The sequence below is a fragment of the Epinephelus fuscoguttatus genome, linkage group LG8 (genome assembly GCF_011397635.1).
Source record: "Epinephelus fuscoguttatus linkage group LG8, E.fuscoguttatus.final_Chr_v1".
Taxonomy (NCBI): Eukaryota; Metazoa; Chordata; class Actinopteri; order Perciformes; family Serranidae; genus Epinephelus; species Epinephelus fuscoguttatus.
The window spans coordinates 34,339,810-34,359,355 of NC_064759.1; the positions used below are offsets into that span (position 1 = coordinate 34,339,810).

At 40.5% G+C, this 19,546-nt stretch overlaps 1 protein-coding gene across 1 annotated transcript in view; it reads left to right on the top strand.

The window, feature by feature from the left end:
- The window catches only part of snap91a (synaptosome associated protein 91a), a 66,302-nt gene that overhangs the window by 30,947 nt on the left and 15,809 nt on the right, over positions 1 to 19,546 (top strand). Inside the window, exons 3-17 of the mRNA XM_049582811.1 lie at positions 583 to 658; positions 2,984 to 3,086; positions 3,556 to 3,649; positions 4,126 to 4,237; positions 5,081 to 5,187; positions 5,281 to 5,322; positions 9,868 to 9,929; positions 10,233 to 10,241; positions 10,914 to 10,926; positions 11,194 to 11,363; positions 11,495 to 11,586; positions 14,054 to 14,068; positions 14,270 to 14,485; positions 16,257 to 16,334; positions 18,778 to 19,026. Of these exons, the coding sequence (XP_049438768.1) occupies positions 583 to 658; positions 2,984 to 3,086; positions 3,556 to 3,649; positions 4,126 to 4,237; positions 5,081 to 5,187; positions 5,281 to 5,322; positions 9,868 to 9,929; positions 10,233 to 10,241; positions 10,914 to 10,926; positions 11,194 to 11,363; positions 11,495 to 11,586; positions 14,054 to 14,068; positions 14,270 to 14,485; positions 16,257 to 16,334; positions 18,778 to 19,026 (1,438 nt within the window). The remainder of the gene's footprint in view (positions 1 to 582; positions 659 to 2,983; positions 3,087 to 3,555; positions 3,650 to 4,125; positions 4,238 to 5,080; positions 5,188 to 5,280; positions 5,323 to 9,867; positions 9,930 to 10,232; positions 10,242 to 10,913; positions 10,927 to 11,193; positions 11,364 to 11,494; positions 11,587 to 14,053; positions 14,069 to 14,269; positions 14,486 to 16,256; positions 16,335 to 18,777; positions 19,027 to 19,546) is intronic.

Genomic DNA, 19,546 nt, shown 5'->3' on the forward strand with positions numbered 1-19,546 from the left:
CTCCCTGGTCCCTTCCATGTGTCTAATCCATATTCACGCCCTCCCACTCATGAAGGCTGCAGCACTGCTCCTTTAATGCTGGATTTCTGTCTAATCACTAAGGAAAAAGGACTGGTATAGAATCACACCTCTTACGTTAATTCCACTTTCTGCTACAGGCACTTTCACAGGTTGGTGGTAGAGTGCTGAAAGCGCTGAAAAGCCCCTTTGAGATAGCCGTGAACATCAAACAAACCTCCCTTTCTTATCTAAAAAAATGGAGCCATCTGTTTGAAAATGATCATGAAAATATAATAAGCCCCAACTGCTGGGGTACAGTGTGTTCATTCACAGCTATGAGGTATAAACTATGGTTATTTCTCAATTCATGAATATATATAGATAATTGTTATGCATTTAAGTAAAGGATGCCATGGTCCGCTGAGACAGTATAATGTCTTCAATCTTTTTTTACAACTACATGACCACCACCAAAGTCTTCATCAAGACTGCTAAATAACTTAAGCTGTAATGCCTTTTTTACTGCATTTGTGATAGTGCCTGACAAAAAACCAAACCCTGTGTATGTGTCGTCTCTTGCAGAGATTCCTGCAGTTCCTGGCATCTAGGAACACCTTGTTCAACCTCAGCAACTTCCTGGACAAAACTGGCTCCCACGGTGAGTGGTGTTTCCTTCCCTCCTGTCTTTGAATTAACCAGCCCTCCATATTTTTCACCCTGACTCATGCTTTAACTCTGATCTTTCTGTTTTTAATTCTTGATCACTCAATTTTGTGTGCTAGAGCACTTACATTTAAGACATTTAGCACACATTTTAAGCATCTACAGTGGCCTTAGTGCAACAGTAGAATGAGCTTGAATTTTACAACAACCTACAGTAATCATGCCTCTATCCATCTCTCAGTTCCCCTTGCTTTCCTCAATTAGACCCATCTCCATGGTGATAAACACCGGGTTCACAGTCTGTTGTCATGGACGTTTAGTCCTGCAGGGTGACTGAAGAACTCAACATCTCATCAGTCTAAGCATGGGCTTACCGTACTGTATAGTGCTAACAAGCTTGTGATTCCACAAAGAAAATAAAACTCCTTAGTTTGGTTCTCCTTATTATTAAAGAATAGGGGAGACTGGGAGCTGTTGTGACATTTTTTGGTTTTGATGTCATTACTTAAAAATCTCTTGAGCTATTTGCACACAATTTTGATGTAGGTTACTTGTATTAGTGCTCTATTTTTTGAGAGTCATCAATTTCTTAACAAGCAATGTTTGAGTCACAGTATTGATTGAAACATTGGAAGTCAAAGGTTACATCTGCCCGCACATGCAGGAGTGTCCATTGAACAATGAATTCCAGTTTAATTAAAAAGAGAGGGATCACCACATTCGTGGTTGTAAAATGTTGTCAAGAAGGACGCCTTGTCTTTTATTGCAAGGGTACAAATAAAGTAACTTTACCTTACCATATAGCACATGCAGAGTTTCATGATTCTGTCTCGTTTCTGACTGGTGCAATTTGAGATGTTACAAATGCCGTCTGATAACAATGTGTGAAAATTAAATGGCTCAAACCAGGTCTTCAATCTGAGTTTCAATACTAGGCTACTGTTACAAACTAAAAGTGAAAAATATGTTGATTTTCAGCAAATATGGCGATTTTAGCCAGTCAGTTTAGACAATCTCTGATTCATTGACATTGAAGATATTAAAGCATGAGAAATTGGGTCTTGGCGGGAATTGAAACAGGGGCCCCAGATTTAAGGCAAAAGATTTACCTTCTGGTCTAGACTGCAAATATATAGTAAATAGATTATATTCAACTAAACTCAAAAAGATTTGAACTGAACATAAAACAAAAATCTATTTTGATTTTGGTGCTTAATTGGACACCATTTTAATGGTATTGGGGTCACATGTAACACAGCATTAAAACTGACCCTGACCGTGACATGCATGACACAAGCTACCCTGCTGGCTAGAAACAACAAGGCTAATATTTGACAAAGATATCAAGTGTTAGACAACAGAATGGTCTTCAAAACTAGACTGATTTAAATTCTTAGACATTAAAGATTAAGACAGTATGAGGAAAATAATGTAGAAAAAAACTTACTTCAGTACCTCAGACCAGAAACTTTGACTTTGAGTATCAGTTTGTCCTTTGGTGGGCAGAGAAAGATCATTACAGATCATGTGCATCGTGATTTAATGATTCTGAATCATTTCAGATCAGTGCAATTTTTTATTTGCTTTCTTGCCATGAGTTAGATGAGAAGATACCACTCACTACCCACCTAAAGCCTGAGATAATTTAGCCTTAACAAAGCCTTGCTAGCCGTCTCTCATCTTTGAGCTAACCTAATAGTCTCCAGGCTCTTCATATTTAACACACAGACGAGAGTTAGATAAAAACTGATACCACTCTCATCTGTATGTTAAATATGAAGCTACAGCCAGGCGGTTAGATTATCTCAAAGACTGGAAGCAAAGGGAAGCAGCTAGCCTGATTCTGTACGTAAGTTGTTTTTACACATTGGTTTTGGTAGGGCTTAAGGAAACAAGTGGATAGTAGATACATTTTTAACTTTTTGACAGAGCCAGGTTAGCTGTTCCCCTTGCTTCTAGTCTTTATGCTAAGCTAATCAGCTCCTGGCTTTAGCTCCTTGCTTAGCGCACAGACAAAGGAGTAGTATCAATCTTCTCATGTAACTCTCAGCAAGAAAATAAGTAAGAGGATTCCCCAAAATCTTGATCTCTTTTTTAAAGACTGAGATCAGTCCACGAATTACATTTTATAACCTTAATTTATCACAGGTGCAAAGAATCTTTACAATTGCATTGAGGACATTCTGAAACTTTGTAACAGCTTGACTCTGTGTTGTTATTTGGGGGTAATTTTTTGTAAACCTTTAAAGAGCTTACTAATACCTTGCACTGGGTTGACCTTTGAGACTGTGCATGTGTTAAATGAGTGTGTCTTCCTCAGGCTACGACATGTCCACGTTCATCAGACGCTACAGCCGTTATCTCAACGAGAAGGCCTTCGCCTACAGACAGATGGCTTTTGACTTTGGCCGGGTCAAGAAAGGGTGACTATTTCAGAATTATTATTGATGTTTAGTCTTTTAAAGATGCTTTCTCAGTTTGTCTATGATGAGAACATGCCTCCTTCTTTCTTGCCCTCCATATCCATCAGAATAACACACATCCCACTAGGGTCCCTTTCATGCGTGGGATGAACTCCAGCCCGGCATTGGGCCAAGTGCATGGTTTACTGCGTGTACTGAGTACAGAGATGAATACAGAGAGGGTTATTACTCATGCTCACAGAGTGGACAGCTCTGTTTGGCTTCAGACACAAGGTCCCTGTGGCTACATAAGCTGGCACTGAAAAATGCAGAAAACAGAATAGAGATCAGACACGTTGGTGGATATGTGAGGCAGGCGCAGACAGGTACTCAACGGTATGTGGTGACAGTATGTGGGTATGTCTTTCTGCCTTAGAGCTGCATCCTAGTTCTCATGTTTTCTATTTCTTTGTGTCTCCCTGTGTCTCAGGGCTGAGGGAGTGATGAGGACCATGTCAGTAGAGAAGCTGTTGAAAGGGATGCCCACCCTGCAGAGCCAGATCGATGCACTGCTGGATTTTGAAGTGAGTGACACACGCTAATAGGGAACAAAGTCCCTCTACAAGGTCACTGAAGTTGCTGAGGGATAAAAACAGTCGAGAAAAAAGCTGCCAACTAGATTTATCAAAGCTTTGTGCTGTAGCAGCATCTGTAAAGACATGTCAGTTACAGCCTCTTTCACATGTAGGACCACTCTCAGAGGGTTAATTATATCCTCTATAACTGAAACAAAACATGTACATCAGTGGTTTAAATTTCAACCTTCAAATTCCTCATTGTGGGCTAGAAAAATATAACATTGAGACTATAGAGCCCAGCTACTGTACATTACATTACATCAGTATGTCATGTACCATTGTCTGCCTTTGGTGAAATTTAACTGTCTTCCTGATTTAATACTGCTTGTAAGTTTGTCATATAAAAGCAAATTTGTGTTCCATCTGTTCAGCTTCAAAATCTTAACAACGCGGTTCCTCTTGGCTTGTGTTTCTGTCCGTAGGTACACGCACCGGAACTGAACAATGGAGTGATAAATGCCTGCTTTCTCCTACTCTTCAAAGATCTGATCAAGTTATATGCCTGCTACAACGACGGCATCATTAACCTGCTAGGTAAAGAATCACTGCTTTCACTTTAGGATTCATTGGATAATCGATGAACAAAAAGTACCTGTAAAGGATGTTTTAGTAGGTCTCACACTTTACATCATTCCTGCTCTTGTCTGTTGCACTCAGCTTCAAGACAAGAAATACCTTTAAAAATAGGTTGCAAATATAGTTCTATTTTTAAAAAAGGTGAAGTTATTTTCTTAAACAGCTGAGGACTGTACTTTTTAGCCAACGTTATTCAAACAGAAGTTAATGATGCATTTGTTGGGGACTATTTTTAGCCGCAGGTTTGGTGCCCTAGAGACTATTTACGGCTGCAGAACACTGTATGTATTTGTTTTTTAAGTTTTGAACACCAGTGAAGCTGAGAACTAAGATAAGATACATATCAGGCTTTGACTACACAGGCAATACTTGTTAGTAGGGGTGTAACAACACATTGATCTGGATCGATGTATCAATTCAGTGATCTTGAAACTCCAATGGCACGTTTGTGTAACCATTTCTGTCTGAGCACATCTCTTTCCGAAACTTTCAAACAGCGTTAGCAGCCTAGTGCCAGGCAGGTAATGAGAAGCAGCCCAACGAGGAAGCCAATGAGGATATTTACTGATATTGTTTCATATCAATCACTGGCCCCTGAATTGAATCAAACTGAAATCATATCGTGGCAGACTTTGTGATACCAGCAAATATCGGATCATTGTCCAAAGAGTCGAAATGATATTGTGTCATTGGTGATTGCTGGTTTTGGTCTTTTCAAGGGATTTGGTAATGAAAAGAAAAACACAGATTATCACCAGCGGAACTTAAAGATTCACATTTCATGATCTCTCTGTTGTCCAGAAAAGTTTTTCCAGATGAAGAGAAGCCAGTGTAAAGATGGACTTGAGATCTACAAAAGATTCCTGACACGAATGACTCGGGTTTCAGAATTCTTCAAAATTGCTGAGGTAGCCTGCACAGCACATTATATTAGTGAATAGCAGCTAAATATTAAACCACTCTGTAACTGTTGCATTGACATGTCCCTCTCTTTTTTACAGCAAGTAGGAATAGACAAAAATGACATACCTGAACTCACTCAGGTAAGATTGCCTCAGACTTTTACTGATCTGTATTTACTTTCAATGAATTGTTGTTACTGGATCTCTTCAGTTTTTTAGGCTCCATACTAACTGAGCATGTCAGTACTGAGTTTCTTCTGACTGTACTGCATGTCGTGTGAATGTCTAAAGCCACCATCTGTTTTTTCCTCCTGCTTTGTTCACCATTCTTGCTCCTCTTTAATAATAATCAGACATTCACAGACAGCTACACTATGTGGTAGAAAGGAGGCATATCCCACTGTGCCCTTTGTGCACTTCCATTCTCCATGCACCCAACGATCTGTGGTTGTCTGGTGATTGACAGCCCCTGTGCCCTCCTTCTCTTTTCACTTCCAGAGATGCAGATTGATCATTCAGGCTGAGAGTGTGAGTAGTGAGCACAGAGCTAGCTTTGGGGAGCAAACAGCTTAGGGAAGGTTAACATCTGAACTCTCTTTGAGTGCACTGAATTGAAGCACACTGCACAGAGCAAGTGCGCACCCGGCAGACAGACATCAGGCGCTCTGATGAAGTGGGATGATGTGACTGGAAGAGCCGATTGGATAAGCTGTGATATGCTGAGCAATGCTGCTGACCAGGCGGCTGTTTTCTGCTGCTAGAACTCTGAGCTAAACATAGTTTTAGTTCAACAACTGTATAAAGGCACAGCAGATTGTTATCCTCAAATTGTGGTAAAGAGTTTCCATAACAGATATAGTGTCACTGTAAAGATACCTTTTGCCTTTTTTGATATCTGATTTTTGGGTCACTGACCAATTAAAGTGTTTCACAGGATGAGAAACCTGATTTCTCCCATTGGTTCCTGAATGACTGAGTCTACTGAACTGTGTTCTGTTGTGGAAACTCTATACCCATCTAACATTTGTATGTGGGGCCCATGTGGGTAGTAAATGAGCTCAAAAACAGGCCCTGAATGGGTCCAAGGGTTCCATAATGGCATCATGCCAATTGCCCACATGGGTGGTTTTACTCAAATGGGCCCAAGATAAGATGCCCATTTTGAGCCCATTTTCACGTAGTGCCCAGGTAGCCGTATCATAGCCCATGTGGGGCCAACTTGGGGAAATCCACCCATGTGGGCAAATGGCATGGGGCCATTATGAAACCAATGGGCAATCCCATATAGAGCCCATTTTTAAGCTCATTTACTAACCACATGGGGCCCACGTACAATGTTGACTGGTTAGCTAATGTTATCTTTTAAGACATGGCAGTATGGATGATTTGCATGAAAAGCATGCTGTAATGCTTTCTGATTAAACTCAGGTTGACAGGTCACGGAGAGCTAATGGTATAAAACAGATCTGCACCATGCTTAATGGACCATACTGTAATAATGGCAGTTGTAGTGCAGAGTATTTGAAGGGAGTGTTGGATCTCCAGAACCAATTATATTCATTAATTGAAGTCAATTTTGTCAAAGCCTTGTTGTCATGTTTAAAGAGATGCAAAATCAGTCAAAGCTAAGCACCAGATTTATGTAAGTTTACTGGATGTGTGGCCAAAATATAGATATAGTTTGATGTTTTGATACATATGTTTATTTGCTTTCTTGCCAAAAGTTTGCTGAAAAGATTTATACCACTCTTATGTATGTACCCTATGCTAAATGTGAAGAGTCAGCAGGTGGTTAGCTTAGCTAAGCATTAACACTTGATACAGGGGAAGCAGTTAGCTTGGTTCTGTAAAACTTCAGTAAACTAAGATGTTATATTTTCTGTTTAATCTGTGCAAAAATTATTGTATATTACAACTATTTGTGGTTTTCTTGGAATTTATTTGCTGGACTGATCTGCTTAGTTCCAGTCATAATGGTAAGCTTAGCTAATCAGCTGCCAGCAGTAGCTTCATATTTATTGTACAGACATAGGAGAGGTAGGCTAGCTTTCAATCATATTATCTAATGCACAGCCAAAAAAAAGCAAATAAACACGATAGTAGGGTAAGATGGGACCGGGGGCATCCTTCCCCATCTTACCTTGCACGTTTCTCGCTTGTAGAGTTACTTGAGTTTTGACTATTTCCTTACTTTTCCTCAAGCTATCATATATTCTTTTGCATCAGTCCCACCTTCAGCAAAGTTCTTAAAAGCATTTGAATAACAGATACAACCCTGGCAGATGGCATTAAACCTGATGAAGTGCTGGTGCCAAGACATTTTGTAATTTCTGCCTCTTTAGTGATGGATTTCTTTTGGATTTTTGACTAATTATTATTAGTTCAAAATACCCTTGATGTCTTTTTATGACATTTTTCCTGTTATCACAGTCCTGCAGCGGGTCATGACACTGTTAACTGGCACATGTTTCCATTAAAATTTCCTACGCTAGAAAAGCATGTGTTGACATGCTCGTTGGATTTTAGCATGAAGCTGAGCTCTGTGTGTTGGATTTGGGGTTAACAGCAGTGTGAAATGCTGATAACTGTCAAAATGTCTGTGCTAGCGTGATAAAATGAAACATAAACTAGAAATAATACTAGGTCAGTGACCCCTTTTTGATGTTGCTACAATTCTGCTTCGCCGTCTAGCCAGTGTACAGCAGTGTTTAGCAGTGATACCCTGCCATGAATTAGGAGGATAACATGATTAATCTTCACAGCCTAACCTATATATCTCAGAGGCACCTGTCTTTAAAAAAGAGAGCCGAGCAAACTATATCAATCTCCCAGATCCCTCAAACTATAGTGGATTAATCTCAGTCTCAGCCACCAATTTCAGCTCTTATCCCCTCCAGGAGGAATTACATCAGCACAAACAAGACAGAATAATATTACCATCTGACTGACTTTGTAGAAGTGTTATGTCATCACTCATGTACACTTGCGTGCTGTTTTTAAAGCAGTGAGTAGATGTAGGAAACACACTGATGCCAAAGTCTGTCGTATCAGATCATATTGAGATGGTTCAGCAACTTCTCCCGTTATGCCTCAGAGTTCCATTGATAGAGGTGTTGTATCTGTCCTTGTCTGCAAAACAGCCGTCTTTGTTCTCAGTGGTGAGGACAGACACTTTATAGTCTCTGGATGATAAATGTTCTCCCTCTCTGTCCGTGCCAAGATATAATAATGATGAGCCTCTCTGCCTTGTTGGTCTCTCAAAGTTTTAGGGGTAATAGACTACACAGCTTTAAATGGATAGATCCAGGCAAAAGAGCAGGGAATTAAGGAAAGTGAATTAGTGACTTATTTTATTGGCTGAATTAGCTTTGACCTCTCTTAATAAGCCTGCTGGATAGTGTACGATCCTTCTTACTGCATGTCTGGAGGTGATAATGTCCCTTTTAGCCTGGTTGAGCATGCAGTTTGCATCGTGGCTGGCTGCAACATCGTTCTCTCTATTAGCATTGAAATGAAACCTTTTTCTGTTTTCTTTGCTGTTTTAGCAGTAATTGTTTGGGTTTGGGTTGTTCTTCCTTTTCTTTTGTATCCTGCTTTATCCCCCATTTGACTTTTGGAAACTCGATGCTATGGACACATTTGGTTGGTACTCAAAAAACAATAACAGCCCTGGTCTGGGCTTTGTGTTATATTTATATTGTCGTGAAGTGCAAAAAACAGCTTATAAAGACAAATGCACAAGTTCACAGGAAGGTCACAATTTTGCAATATCGTGTAGGCACAGAAATGGCAGGTTTTTTTAGACATTGGAATTTAAGGCCCAAATGAAAGTGGCATTCTGTAAAGCATCAGTTCAGGGTTTTTTTTTCCTGTAGACAGTCACACACAGTTTTGGAATTTGCAAGCAGGTTTTGTTACACTACAGTTGGCATGAATGTGTGAGTACCAGCTGGATAGCAGTTTCAGTTAAAATCACGATTCAAAATAATTTGGCCAAGAGGTAGCATGTAGCTACTCCAAAAATAGCGAATCATCTAGCCCTGAATCCAGTGACAGACTGAAGTGAGAGAGATGAATGAATCGGAGAATAGAGTGAAGTGTTCTAAGAGTCAGTGCTGTCAAGTCAATGTTGATTTCATTATTCTTAGAAACTGCACAAATGAGATGATTATCAGTGCACCAGCAGAAGACCATGATCTCACAGTAACTATCTACTAGGATAATAGGCACCTGGTGTGTCATGCCACCTACTGTACAGTTTAAGGCCAGGCAAAATGAAGACACCTATCTCAGCTGGGTGACATCTGGTATCTTTGAGAATACCAGGTAATTCTGCCGCTACTTTTTTAAGGAGATGTACGGTTGTGACATCAATCTGGCAAATCACGAGATGTCGATTTGGTAAGGGTGCAGCATATGTTACATACCCTCAATATACAAGCTTTTAAAAATTTGTATTTCAAGAGGAGATATGACTTAGTAAGCACTTAACTCAAATGTGATGGATAGGAGTAGCCCAGTTCTTCAGCATCTCTATTTGACTGTGTGCTCCACTGTATTCTGTCGTGCATTACAATCAGTATTGTCAGCCCTCTCTGACCGTACTCAGCTTGTATAATGTGTTTGAGCTCGTTCTGATGACAGTGTAAGTCCCCGTGGTCTCAACCTCTCTTTATTATTCTGCAGGCCCCCGAAAGTCTTCTGGAGTCCCTGGAGACTCACCTTAACACGCTGGAGGGAAAGAAGCCGTAAGTAGTTCAATATATGGTCATCTGAGTAACAACACAAAGCTGAGGCTTCAGTAGTCCTGTAATTATACAGTTTAATGCTTCTTGCAATGAGAAAAGCCATGTCTGTAGTGATTTGGCCTCAGGGTAGCATTGCAGCTCAACATGCACCTGGGCTGGTTTGGTGGGATAACAGATTTAGCACTTCCTATGTGGCCTGTTTGATCTTTGATGAGTGTTGCATCAGCGACTATCTTCATTATCTCCCTGCTCTTCCCTGTTAATTCTCTAACATGTTATTTCCTCTGTCTTTACACATCTCAGAGAGGATAAGTAAGTATTCTCTGTCATGAGAAAAGGACTTAAATATTGTTTTACCATTATATGCATTGATGAATAATTTTGTTAATATTTTTTTTGTTCTATTTAGGTTACAGTTTTTAGTGATTCTATAAAAATGTCATCTGAGAAAACAGCTGACATTTGTATGGCTGTGTGCCAAAATTCTGTCTAAGATGCACTTCTATAGAAAGCACACTTTTTAATTTATTCTGTAATCATTATGTTCATATTTGTGACCGAACATAATCTGCATCATTGTTGTCATGTGCATACAGTCCAATGACAGGTCTCGCGTTTTAATTGCTGTCATTACTAACACATTCATCTTTGTTATCATCTTATTGTACAGTGGGCCCTGACTTTTACAAAGCTTTTGACGCATGCCATTCAGAAACATTCAGCTCTTACTTTGTGCCTGTAATGTTGAAAAGTAAAGCTTTGTAGAAGCAGAACAGGGGCCAGGATGCTATTACTCAGCAGTGCAGCGTGGGTCCATTAATTGCAGATGTTTACTAAATGGAATTGCTTTGAAATGCTGCCCGCCTGAAAACACCAAAGTGATACTTAAGCTGTCACTTTGCCTCCCATCTCAGTAACAGCCATTATGTTTCAGCATGTACGTCATTTAACTCTTTAACTCATGTGCTATCATTGTTTTTGCAGGTCGCCCACTAAGGTAAGCTATGTTTCATGATAATCATAATGTCGTGGTAATTATGGTCTTGTGTTCAGTGTCACGGCACATTTATTGAGAGCTTTACAGAGCGGTGTATAAACAAGTAAAAACTGTAAACGCTTAATACGACTTTAAACTTCACCCTTAACAGTTCCTACTACAGACAGGTAGTGATTCATTGTGAATTCATGTGTTAAAAAGCTGTTGAATCACATCAGCTTACATAACCGTGTTGGTCACCACGTTAACGGGGGTCTTTCTCTGCAGCAGGATGCAACAGCCAACAACAGCTCGCCGGCTGCTGCCGCTGCACCGGCCAAGCCTGCGCCTCCTGCTCATGCCGGCGGGCCCCCTGCCCGCCCCGGGCCGCCTGCCAAACCTCCTCCGCCCTCTATAACCCCAACTGCACCAGCCCCCGCCACTACCACTACCAGCAAGTAAGAGTCACTCAACAATATTACAGAGTGTTTGAACTGAGCTGCATCAATATCTGAGCATCAATATTACATTACAAATGGATTGCCTCTGTCAACACGCCCTCTCTCTTTCTCTTCCTCTTTGTGTTCAGTGCTCTTGATGATGGCTTCTTGTTGGACCTAGACCCCATGTCCTCATCAGCAAGGGGAGCTGCAGCCCCCTCCACCATGACTGGATGGGGAGGTGAGGACTTCTGCTCTGTCTGTAATGAACAGATAAAAGACCTGCCCTCCTTAGTCACTATGGCTACTCAGACATATGCAGTTTATAATGATAGCTATTTATTTTGAAACTGTGGGTCCTCAATTTCAGACAGAGGCAGACAAAAGCAGCTTCTGATTTCAAGATGGCGACACCTATTTTGCCTCAGAAATAACAGCTATAGCCAATAGATTTGATCAGCTGTAGCTAGCTAGATGATTAAGCTAAACACCATGAGTTGGTTGAAAAGACCATATAAATTTGGGTTGTTTCCTTCACATTGTTAGCATTTTCAGATAGTATGTTTTCACTTTTAACATTACAAGAGAAAATGCTTTTAGCACCCAGGAGCAGCTTTCACTGGAAATACAACACAAGGTTTATTTTGTCTAACTTAACCTCTCACGCTACATAATAAGTTATGGTAAAGATATACTGCTTGGATTCAGAAGTAACACTTGATCACAATTGTCAGCAGACAGTCCTACAATGATTCCTATGATATCTAACAATTTAGCGCCCTACAAACAGCATTGTCGCATAATGTAGGCTACTTAATGTAAAGCTTCCTACTTAACACAAAGTGGTAGGTTTATGCAAGTAAAGTTATGTAGACAAACCTTAAAATAATAATGTTTAAGTTCACTTGGTTTCACAGGGGACATAATCACTGTCTCCTGGGGAAAAGTCCTGAGTTTGTTTGACCCATCCACTACGCCAACATGCCTCCTTAGGCCCTGATCACACAGAAGGTGTTTTCGCAGCTGGAGGCAACTTTTTGTAATTGTTTTTAATGAGAATGAAGGTATTTGTGTTGCAGCACACCTTGTGATTCTGCGCTCCAGGCACCTGGCGCTTTTGCCAGAGCGCTCTGAACTCCTCGTGTACAAACTTCAACTCAGAGCAGAAAAGCACTCCGCGTAATCTCTTTTGTTGTCGTGTTTTTTCCCATTGTCCAATTGGATGATTTGAGAGGCGGGCCTTCTGTGGTGGTCACAACAAGTTAACAGTTGGTAAACAATGGAGGAGAAACTGGTGGTAGAGGTTGCTGGATACCCAGAGCTGTACGTCCCAACGATAGACAGTAGGTTGTTAAACTGTCCCTAAGTTATCCTAAAATATGCATGGTTACAGCCATCACTGAGGCGAAGCTCCGGGACCAACTGGTGGTACTCCCTGTGACCCACCCTCTTTTTTTAGGGTCTCATGTACCCACACAGATCTCCGTTTCCCAGCACCCAACAAACTATTTACTGACAGCCTCTCATTTTCAACCAGATCTTTAGGTTAGAATAAGGAGGTGGTGGGGTGGTTGCCTGGCAACAATAAAAAGGCCTAGCAAGCTTTTTTTTTACCAGTAGCATTCAATTTTTAAAAAAAGCTTTGCAGTTTGGCAACCTGCAAAATGCTTTCTGTGTGATCGGGGTTTTATGCAGTTTTGCTCTTTATACTACTTCTTTCTTTGCACCTGTCAGCATGTTGGTCACCTGATCACAGCCTTCCTAATTACATAAGTTATACACACACTACTGGCAGATTACATGGGTTATTAAATTCTGGGGCATTTCTTTTCATAGGTATACATACGAATAGTGCATGAGAATGGCCTGCTACTGTAGATAGCCCAATAAGCTAGTTAGTGGGACATTCTAAAAGTTATAGTTAGCTCATAAACATAAAATGTGTGATTTCTTTTGAAGCTAAAAAGAGATTGGCCTGCACTTTAATGTATTTACAAAAATAAATATCAGTAAATGCAGCGTATTTAATTGACTTAAATTCCATCAAATGCAAATGGACCATGCTGATGTTTTGGATGTCTCATCCCATTAACAAACCTTTTTAGTTTACATTACTGTGGATCATTTTCCAAAGCATACAATGAGTTGAGGTCCCTGCAGAGTGATTTTAATATCACAATAAAATTAATAGAAACCAACTGCTGCTCAGCAGAGGCAGAAGGAAGGGAATCAATTTAAAAACCTATGGTATGCTTTGGAGAATGATTGGTGGTAATATCAAATATATACAACTTGTAGTAAATGAGCTGAAACAAACTAACTGTGGTGTTTCAGAACGACTCTGTATAAAGGAGTGGTACCCTCTTTGATGCTTTTTATGAGTCAGTGTGGTTTAAATTACAGAACATTTCCATTATTAAGCTGCTGTTGCTCTTTGGCATCCTCTTTGTTTATCCCCACATCTCCACTGGAGAGATACCCTGAAGATGGCCACAATCCAACTGTAGCCTTTCAAAGATTAAATTACATTAAGGAGCTTTTAGCTTTATTGGGCTTTACCATTGGTCCATGGCTGCTTTTTTCTGGCTTGTTCTCTATAATGTTGGCAGCTTGCAAATTAAAGATTTTTGAATTTCATTAGATCATCTCCATACTCATAATTCATTCTCTCTCACCTGTCTCTCTCTGTCTTTCTGTCTGTTGTGCAGATCTCTTGGCTGAGGGTGAGTACTGTTGCCACAGACAGAATAGGAGACATTTCTGCAGGCACTTGATTTTTCATCACTTGGCTTTCTACCTCAAGTTCTCATTGTCTTTGTGTCAAGTTATTTTCACCTTTAGCACCTCTAAGCCTTATCTCCTATTTCTCTCTTGGGGGTTGTGACTGGGTCGTGGCATTTGGATTACGGGGTTTATCCACATAGCAACTCCGGCTGCCACTGATGAAGCCTCTGAAGCTCTCCTAGCAGAGGGAGGGTCTGCTGCCGCTGATGCTGGTGATGCAGCGGCTGCTGCCCCTGCAGCTCCCGCACCCAAAGCCGCTGCTGCTGCTGCTCCCGCTGCAGCTGCAGCCGCACCAGTGCCCGCCTCGCTGCCTGTCTCAGCTCCCGCCTCTTCCACAGACATGGACCTATTTGGAGGTCAGTCTGGTTCGAGGATAGAATGTAGACCAGGATACACAGCACGGCAGCTTTGCCTGCTTATCTACGACAATCTCCTTTATCATAAAGTTGTTAACTGGTTTCCTATTGTATAAAGCTAAAGAGGATTGGAATTGAATTATCACTTCTAAAACTTTGCATTGCAAGCACTAATATAAAACCTCAAAAAGCCTACAGGCTTATGCCCCATCAGATTACATTGTTTATGTTATATACATACATTGTTTGTGAGATATCTAAAAATCGTGGCAAATCTAAAGGGGCCTGCAGTTTTTGATGCAACAAGAAAACTTTGTAGAAACCTGAAAAGCCTGTTAGAAACAAGTACATTAGTGTACATTAGGACATTTCAGTAAGGAGATGGCACTCTAGCCCCAGTTTGTGCTTCTCATGTATAACCATTACATTTCAGTCTAACAGCTAAACATCTGAATTTCAAAAGGTTATTACAATCTTTTAACAGCTTAGAGGGTTATTTAATACCTCATACTGCTGTTTGAAGGTATTTCCAGAAACCTTTAAGACTCTTTTTACCATCTGGATGAAGTGAATCTGCTGCATAAAAACGATTTTTAACATGTTTCCCAAGTTGGGACTGTATTTCTACTACTTTCTATGACATACTGTATGCCCTTGCTCTTTTTGCAAAGCACAAGCTATAAATATAAAATAATGGCAATATAAATTATTGGAAAGAAACACAGATAGATGCCAAAATATACCAAAAGAAGTGCACCTTTTTCATAATTAGGCAGTGAAATACTTTTGCATTTGGTTGAATAAGGCTTTGAGGATTCTGGAAATATATTCAGAACAGAAGTAAGTATTTTTTTGAATGACCTTCTAGGCTTAAAAAAAGAATTAAAAATTGACAGCTATATGTGTCAGAAAATCAGATGCTTATTGCTGTGACTCAAACGTAATGGTTTATCCTCACCGTTTTCTAATGTTTTTACATCCTGCTTTGTTAAGCTTTCACACACTCTGTTTTGTGTTGAGCACAGAACAAACTGTTTATCATTTGTGGCACATCCCAAAAATATGAGCCAGTGTTGTGGATTAGTCTGGGTTTATTCAAGGCTGCACAATTGCAACAAAACACTAATGAGTTTTGACATTGAACATTCATCTGAGTGTTTTGTCATAATCGTGTGCACCTCAATAAACCTACTGTAACGTAATTAATCCGCTGTTACGACTCATATATTGGGGATTTGTTACTTTTGCTTTTTTTGTTTATCACCCTTAATGGTTTTTTCCTCTAATGGCTTACTAACAGTTTCATAAATATGTCAAGACGATGAGTAGCCAGTTATTTTACCTGATGATATTTTGGCTTTGTTATATTAACTTCAACTCTAACATTTGAAAAGTATCTGTTGAAAAGAGTTTCTTTGCCAAAGAGAGACTTTGCGTCGTCCATCCCTGACCTTGACATTTTCCCTTCTTGTCACAGAGTACAAATAACTTGTGACAACTTGCCTCATTTCACCAGCCTGCACAGGTGGTGCACTCACTGAATGCAGCATTATGCAGCCCTTCAAAACTCGTCGTGTGACTGATGCTACGATCAGATCATTGACTGGGCTGCATATTTCTTGTATTCTCTGCTTTTTCCTAATGCTGACCTCTCATTTTTGTTTCCTGTCCGTTCCATCTGTTGACTCATCTTTTGTTCTTTACATCCATGTGTCTGTTGGGTGTTACGTTTTGCGTTTGCGTTCCGGCTGTTTCGTCTGCAATACCCTAGATGCGTTTGCACCTTCCCCAGGAGACGGTCCTGCTGCCGTGGCTGCGGGCCCTGCTGCTGATGCATTTGGTGGATCTGGTGGGTGACAAAACAGCTTTTTCCTGCAAGTGTGTGTGTGTGTGTGTGTGTGTGTGTGTGTGTGTGTGTGTGTGTGTAGATATGGATATGGATATGGATATAGCTACGTGTGAATGTGAAAGCTGTTGCTTTTATTATATCAAAGCTGCTTCTGCTTTCATAGGAGACAGTAGAACAAACGTGTGCCCTCAGGGCCTACTGTCTCACCCCAAATCCTGCTCTAATGCCCCAGTCATGAACCCTCTCCTTCTTCATCTCAACTACTCTTCTCCGCCAATTATTCACCCAGTGAATACTGCAGTAAAAAGCACAGTGCAGCTATTAACTATACTGTAGTCCACAAATGAATACCATTTGTTTTAATAACCTAACACTGATACTCCTTGATATTGATAATGATGATCATCATATTAATCATTGTCATCAATATTTGAATGTTTTCTTTATTAATATCTTCTTTTAGTCTCTCTCTTTGGCCTTGTATATATGACAGGACAATGACTGGAGCAATCAATGTAATGTCAATGCTTTTTTCCCTCTCACAAATAGCTTTTTTAAATAAATGTAATGTACTTTTGTAGCTTTACAGTACACCTAGTTTGCACTTAGCATACTAACCACAGCAGTAACAGAAACAGTTACAGTTTATTTAACATGCTTCGCCATTAACTTAAGTCTGTGCCCACGCCTGACCTCATATTTAACCTGTGTAGAAAGGTCCAGGTTTTTAAACTTATCCTATTGGTAAACTTACCGTTACAGTAATGACAACATATGAAGGCTCTTAAATAACCCACGTGTCCCATACATCTCCAGTGTTTCATGTTATCTCTGGAAAACACATTTTTACAGACACGGTTACCAGAGGATGAATCCTACTGACTTTGGTGAGTCCCTGACTTTTCATGTGGCGCCATCAGTGGGATAAAATATTAATTTGACAAATACTTTGTTTTCTGATCTGCAAAACATTCACATCAGCTCCAGCTGCACTTTGTGTTTTGTGATAATTAGTCAATGTTAGAAAGCTGACACACAAAACTTGTCCAACATAAGCAGGTTAGCATGAGTAGCCTTACAGTCTTGTTTTCCTTTCATTCATTTCAAGTATAAAGAATTATTCAGGTCAAAATTTTGCTAAGGCTAAGTCAATTTAGAGACCAAATGAGAAACAGAGGTGTAATACATAGGGCACTTTTCCACTGCACCACTGCTACTAACAACCACTTGCAGCTGGCTTTTGTATAATGGGAAAGGTTACAGTCGACATTCACGCTCAGGTCAAATGACTCTGCTGTAGCCACAGGCTCCAATCGGCAGTGATGGGAATACAACACCCAGATGAACACCCTAATTTTAGCCCCTTTACTGGCAAAAAGCAACAACGCGCCACCACAGAATACCATTGGTTTTTGCCCAAGCAGTGCTCAAACGCCAAATTCCAAATAAGTCTGCACCAGGTTTGACAGAGGGACTGAATAAGTAAGCGATACATAAAAAGAAGTAACCACAGTAAAGTTTTCATTGGCCTCCATGCTGCTCTCTGCTGTTTACTAATCAGTTTTATGGCTGGCCAGGACATCAAATGTAACACAACGACAAAAAAAAAACAGAAAGGCAAGGTCACCTGCATTAGAGGCGCATACATGGCTCTGGTCTACTGACGATGAGAAAGGAGTCTATAGCCTATTTTTAGCAGTATTTCCCGTGTCTAACAAACCTGCTTACATGTGCTAATTTAAGTGGGAAAGGGGTAAAAGTAAAACTTTTTAGTTAAAAACAAGACAGTCACATCAGAGAGTTTAAATTGCCACTGTTCAAAATGTTTATTTAGCTGACGTGATTTTAATTGTTGCCTGGGTAATACCTGGTTAACACTGAGCTATCTCACTCAGCTATTTCGTTGTAGCTAGCTCACTGTAGGTCTCAGTCTGTTGAAAGGTGAGCCAAGTAGAAACCAGTTTCTTTAATTACTTTTATTGTCATTTCATTCTTTTTCAGCGGCCCAGTATCATTAAACCTCATGTATGCCAACATGTTGGTATTATCACATAGCCAACAATGTACCAGGGACACGTGGATGATATGGACGCTCTCATAAGGAAAAACTAATCAGCCATTGGGCCAGTCAACAAACCAAAAGTTGTTCTAAGACACCAGCTGTAGTCAGTTATTGAAGAATTGTTCCCCACTGTCTTTTGTGTGGAAGCAGTTCTGAAGTTAATAAGCGACTGTGTGCTTAGTTTACTTTCTCTGTGCCTAACCCTGATTTGGAGCTTCAGAGGCATCTTGTCTCACAAATATGCTTTTTACAGTGTTGTTGCTTTAACAAACCCTCAATCCCCCCTCCCCTTCCTCATCCACCCACCATCCCCTTCCCTTCTTCTCTAATCATAACCCCCTCTAACCCCTCAACACCACCCTCCTGCTGCTCTCCTTGAAGACCCCTTCGCTACGACAGAGGGGAGTGGGGACATTGCTCCAGAGCTGGACCTGTTCGCTATGATGCCCACCGACACGGGGGCCACCGCCATCACCCCTCCCACCTCTAGTGAGGCGCCGACCATCGTCGCCCCCATCGCTGCACCCGCTGCCCCCACCCCTTCTTCCACCACCACCACTACCACCACAACCACCACCGACACCACCACCACAGAGTCTGCAGCCGCTCCGACTCTAGATATCTTTGGTGGTAAAGTCCTCTCGCTCTCATTATGCCTCTCACTGCATTGCCCTGCATTATGACTGATGATGATGATGGTATTTATAATGATGATGACTGTGTTTTGCTCTTGCTAGTGGTGATGATGACAGTAGTGGCAATGATAATAACCTGCCCAGTCCCTACATTTCAGATTTGTTTTTTCTGTTTTCCATGATGCCTTTCCTGTAGATACAGATCATTTAATCAAGTTAATCAAGCATCTTGACTTCCTCTGCAAAACTGAAATAGTGAAAGTAGTAATCCACAATGACATGAATTATGTGTGCTATTTTAAAAAGAAATCCATTTTTAATTGTTTGGGAACCAACATTCCCATGTTGATATATCTGTTTTTATTACCAGAGGTTGCTCAACTTGTTTTGATTATTAACCTAATACTAACTAACTGCCAAAACTTAGAGGGGAGAAAATTATTTTCTTCTCCCGCTTGTGATCAATAGTTTAGATACTGATAGCTGAGAATGCTGTATTGTAGCTTATGCACTTA